Source organism: Atta colombica, unplaced genomic scaffold, assembly GCF_001594045.1.
Source record: "Atta colombica isolate Treedump-2 unplaced genomic scaffold, Acol1.0 scaffold12, whole genome shotgun sequence".
Taxonomy (NCBI): domain Eukaryota; kingdom Metazoa; phylum Arthropoda; class Insecta; order Hymenoptera; family Formicidae; genus Atta; species Atta colombica.
Window position 1 is genome coordinate 4,237,169 of NW_017259206.1, and position 5,547 is coordinate 4,242,715.

The window sequence follows — 5,547 nt, forward strand, 5'->3', positions numbered from 1 at the left end:
ATATTACTTTTATTGTATTTGACACGTACATCCTATTTGAAAGTGTTCTCCATGTAAGTAACACCAGCTTTGTATTACGTGACTTGTCTCGAGGAATGCAGACGAGATAAAATTGCTTGAAACGCTCGTGTGTTTATCGTAACTCATGCTGTCATTTTACATTAATCGATTCTTTGATGTTGTTTGAAATGAAAGAATATTCTTATTAATTGCACAGGCTGGTATCGCCGGTGCCCTGGCTCAACTAACATTGGGCGAAGTAAGAAGCGCCGAGCAAGTAGCTTTTGAGGAGCACATGAGGAAGCAAAGCTGGGAACAAGGACAGATCGACTATATGGGTCGCGATAGTTTTGATAACATATGGAAAAAGATCTGCGAGACGCTCTCTCTCGCGCCGCAACGGGAGCCAACTCCACCTACAGAGGTAATTTAATTATAATATATTTATCTTGATGAATATATTTAGAAATTACTGTAGCTTATGCTAGAATTGTAATAATTAAAACACCGACAGTTATTTTTGAGCCATTAAATAATTGGATCTAAAAAAAGTTGAATAAATAAGGATAAATATTTTGATAATGAATAATTCATATCACGATAAATATTTGTAGGATATCGCTACTTTGGAGACTGCTATAAAAGAGACTGCTGCAAAAGAGACTGCTGCAAAAGAGACTGCTGTCAAAGAGACTGCTGCAAAAGAGACTGCTGATATCAAAGTGGATAAACCAGCCGGTATGTCTCGCTATTATAAATGAAATCGCGTTATTATACGTAAATAAATTCGTAATAAGAACTCGTATTCGAAATGTATTTATCCAAAGTAGAAGATAACCATATATCATAAATTAAAATATTTCATTATATTTTTAAAATAATTTAATGTGCTTACGATACAAAGCCATTAACTGTTTTCCTCGAGTATATGCTTTGCGTTTTTGTTTGTTTTTGTTCCATTTAATAGCATGCGATAATCAATTTCATAATTTCAAATTGAAAACGTTGAGCGAGGAAATGATTAAAAGTCAATATATTATATTAAACGAGAATTTGTTACGTCGAGCGAGAAGTACGAAACGATATATTCTTGTTAATGCAATTTATCTAGTTTGAGTGTTTGTGAAACAGGAACAGAGGACAGCAACTAACAGATCCTGGCACCATAGCATTGCTGCGTCTTGTAATGTCGTTTTGCTTTAATGGGGTAAATATTTTATGTACTCACACACCAAACATTTGATCACTTACTTTATTATTCTATACTTCAGATGACTGAATTATGTAAACGATATATACTATAGTCTAAAATTTTAGTTAGATACTTTAAAAAAATTTTTAATTACACTTCTTTTGTTATTATTTAATTATTAAATATATAAACGAAAAATTAACATTGTTTTTTATTTTACATATTAAAAATTTTTCTAGCTTGTTTAAAAAGAATTTTTTTAAAATATTGCATTTTTAAATCAATGAATTTTATACACCTTCAACATACTTTTAAAGTTATTATATGTATACTGGATGTCTTGAAATTCGAGAACCACAACAAGAAAGTTCGAAAAAATAAATTGTAAAAAATTTGTGACTTGTCGTTTCGAATAATTTTTAAGACATAAAGGTTAAAATTAAACGGCCATTTGTTCGTCAGTTATACATTGATGTCGATAACATTATCAACGCACGGCTCATGGCCGTTCAAACATAATCTATAATTGTCCAGTTTTTAATTTTTCTGTCTTAAAAATTACTCAGAACGATAAATGATAAATAATTTTCATAACTTACTTTATAATAGCAATATTTTTATAACTTATTTTTTTGACATTTCATTGCTGCAGTATTTTGATTCGCGAATTTCGAAATCCTTATATACATCCTGTATAACATGATGTATATAATATAAAATGTATAATACGAACAAAATGTGTGAGGTACAATTCAATATGAATACTTTGAAAATTAATATTTTGCTTTTATATAAATAACACGCCTTTATGAAACGTAATTCTTTACTAATTAAATATTTTGCGGAATATTGCTTCTTTAATTCGCTACTATATAATCGGCTTTCATTCATTTTGCAAACAAGCATAATATTTGTCATGCATAATATTTGCGCAATATTAAGCTATATCCATTACGCTTTATATGCTTTATATTAACGAAACGAGCACATGAACATTATTTATATTTGACATGGATACATTTGGTCTGCCAAAATGCTTAGCAAACGTATTATATTATTATTATTGACTGTTTATTCATGGTTTACTTTCATATTCGTAGCATATTTTGTTATATTATTATATTATAATCGGAATCGGATTTTCTCACTATCATCAATCATCGCCTATTTTGCCTAAAATCACGAAATATAACATTTGTAATATATGATCTTTTCAATATTAATCGATCATTACTTTTATTTAAATTAATAGAAAAAAAACGGTTTCTATTTACCGTATAGTATTTTGCACGATTTCTTCTCTTAATTTTTTGTTAAAATAGTTCTTTCTGTTAGTCCATATTTACATATATATCTGTCACTTTCATTCTTTCTTCGTTCAGTTGAAGCCGACAAGGATCCAACGCAATCTCTAATATGCGAAGTTTCTAAAGAGGAGAAATTTTCGGCAGCAATTCTCGAGCAAGAAGTTCCCGCGTTATCTTCCAAGAAAACGGTAGAAGCCACCGCAAAAATATCCGACGATCCGATAAAATTCGAAGACATTTGTGCGAAACCGACATCTGAATCAAAGGATGCAAAATCGTGCGAAATCCGTACTGAAGTGCCTTTGCCGCAACAGCCAGCAGAACCGTTGCCCGCAAAAACAACTGCGGAACCGTGCGAACTTCCAAGTTCGCAAACGCCACAAGAAGCGGCACCTCAAAGCGCAAGCTTTCTCCTCGAAGCAAAAGAATCGAAGCAACAAATTGATTCGCAAATATCCCCCTTGATCTGCAAACTACCTGTGCAAGAAACAACTGCGCCAGTTACGCAAATTAGTACCGAGTCAGTGCCTACTAGGGCCAAACCAGAAACCCCAGCTTCCACTCCTCAAGATACAACGCAGCCTATAGCCCTGACTAGTGTAGACAGTCCGCAGATTACTGCAACTTCTCCTGTAACAAGCCAAGCGCCAATAGAAGACATGAAATGTGTAATCGAATCCGCGCCTGACGTAACACAACCTCTCACGATAGATCCGGGCGAGCAGCACGCGGAGATGCTATTGGCGGCTTCTGAGATCTCCACTGTGAGTCCTGTGCCTATTCAAGTGGCAGAATCGGTTCTGCAGGCTGAACCTAAGGAATCCGTGTTGGGCGCAGCTGTAACCGTGAGCGATCAAGCGATTGCCTCGACGGTCACAGCTGTGCATGAATCCAAGGATATCGCTTCTGCACCGATCCCGACGGAACTTGTTCAGTTAAACGGATCGGCTTGTGAAATTGAGAGACGCGACATTTCTGATCTATCAGAAAAAATGGATGTTCCTTCTGAGGCGATCAAGGAACTAGCGAGCGATTTGGTTGCTAGGGATCTACCATCAGAGACAGTATCGGCTACTGAAAAGATATTAATCAGTAGCAATGTGGGGCCTTTAGAAACAACATCTGTAGAAGAATTAACGGAACAGGTTGCAAAAATAAAAGTGGCAGAAATAAAAGCTCCAGAACAGAAGCTGGAAACAGAAGAAGTAAAACCTTCGGAGCTGATTACCAAGACGGAAGTTGTGGAAGAGAAGTCTGCGGAGCAAGTTACTGAGACAACGGAAACGATCGTGAAACAAGCGGAAACAGTTGCACAAGCTGAAATAACAAAAGTACCGTCTATTGAACAAACAGAAGCAACGGAAGCACCAACAGCGAGATCACCGAGTGAAGTTTTGGCATCGCCAATCGCTGAACAAAGTCCACCGGCAGAAGAACCCATTGAAGCGAAACCGCCAAATGTTCCATCGACGCCGACGGTAACCGAGGCCTCTCCACCGATTAGTCCGTCCGTGGAGAGTGCACAGGAGATGGAGGAGGCCGCGAAGAAGAGCCTGAAGAAGTCTGACTCAGCGGACGGTGCCGATGGGGAAGGTGCAGACAAGAAGGCGAAAAAGACGGTGAAGAAGGTAACGAAGAAACCGAAGGCAAAACCCGAGGAGGCGGCACCCTCAACCGCGACGGAGAGCGCCGCCGCGGACGGCTCGCAGAGCAAGACGAAGAAGACCGTGAAGACAACAATGAAGAAGACCGGCGCGAAGAGCCTGGAGGCCGACACAAGCATACCGGAGACCCCACCGCCGCCAACCGGCGCCGTCGACGCGCCAGTTCCGCCCAAGCGGAAGACGAAGAGTACGAATGCAAAAGGAACCGGTAAAAAATCTGAGACGGAAGAGTAACTGGTCTCAGTCCAAGTCAATTATTGTCTCAAACAGTTCAGGAGTCCAATATGGAAAAAACAGTTTTGCTAAAATATAAAATAAAAATTTAGATAGATACAGATCTGAAAATAATTTATTAGATTATCAAAATAATTATGTAGAATGTCTGAGCTGGTATTGCTTAGAATATTGAGGAATATTGATTCTAAACTTTTTGCTTATTATGAGCGTTCTACATAATTATTGAGACAGTTCAACAAAATTATTTTCAGATCTGTTTGTAGTTAAATTTTTAGATATTTCAGCAAAATCTATCTTTCTATGGAGAGACCGATTAAGAGGCGAAGACCCTCCAAATATTCGCGTTGAATATCAAGAATATATATATTGAGGTCTTCAATCCTTTCGAGACCTCGCGTTTTTAGAAAATTAGTATTTTTGCGCATATACTCCTTTTTTACGGTTTTCTTAAAAGATTCCCTGTAAAATGTGATTAGCGATCTCTGCTAGCCGCAAAGCGTAGTAGACGTGAAGATTGTCGCGACATAGTTTAAACATTGTCTCGAAAGGATTAAAGGACATGTTAGAAGATCACACTCGCTAGTCTGTTACGGTTTTTTTCTTTTTTTTATACTTTTAATATATATATCTCGCGAGAGTTTCTATATCGTTGAGCTTCGATACCATATTCGCCGCGGAGGTATCGAGCGATACTGAGAGTTTAATCGACGACGCCACAAATGAATCATATTTATACGAGCCGCGTTACTTTACTTGTCTTTTTTTGTTTCTTTTTTCTCTCTTATTTTTAATTAACGATATACTCGCTTCCCTAAGGTTTGTTCCTATTTATCTTGTTAGATTCTTTATTTGTGTAATTACCGTTTCCTCGAGTCAACGTTGCTCAAGAATCGCACATCCTGAAATGATGATGAGCCCAGTTTCATCTGAGCAACATGAGTTCGAGTATCTTATTGCGAGCGATTATTTTATATTTGTTTATCCGCTTCAAAGAAAGTCTGTTAGATCATGTCACAAAAACGAAGATGGGAATCGCAAACTGCGATTGATTCTTGTAAAGCTACCTCGGGAAAAAATGTTTCATATATAATATATAATTTCGTAATAATGTTTTATATATAATTATATAAATAATAATGTTTTATAT

General features: G+C 36.8%; 1 protein-coding gene across 2 annotated transcripts in view; it reads left to right on the top strand.

Annotated features, from left to right (window-relative positions):
- Positions 1 to 5,104, top strand: part of LOC108694462 (titin) — a 19,711-nt gene extending 14,607 nt beyond the window's left edge. The window contains exons 6-9 of one of the 2 annotated variants that reach the window (XR_001932082.1): positions 218 to 424; positions 615 to 738; positions 1,132 to 1,207; positions 2,575 to 2,652. Coding sequence is in view for 1 of the 2 variants with exons in the window: in XM_018203983.1 (XP_018059472.1) it covers positions 218 to 424; positions 615 to 738; positions 2,575 to 4,397 (2,154 nt within the window). In the remaining variant the exon portion in view is untranslated. Of the gene's footprint in view, positions 1 to 217; positions 425 to 614; positions 739 to 1,131; positions 1,208 to 2,574 lie in introns of both variants that reach the window. The other variant, XM_018203983.1, reaches the window with a different exon arrangement.
- The last annotated feature ends 443 nt before the right edge of the window (positions 5,105 to 5,547 follow it).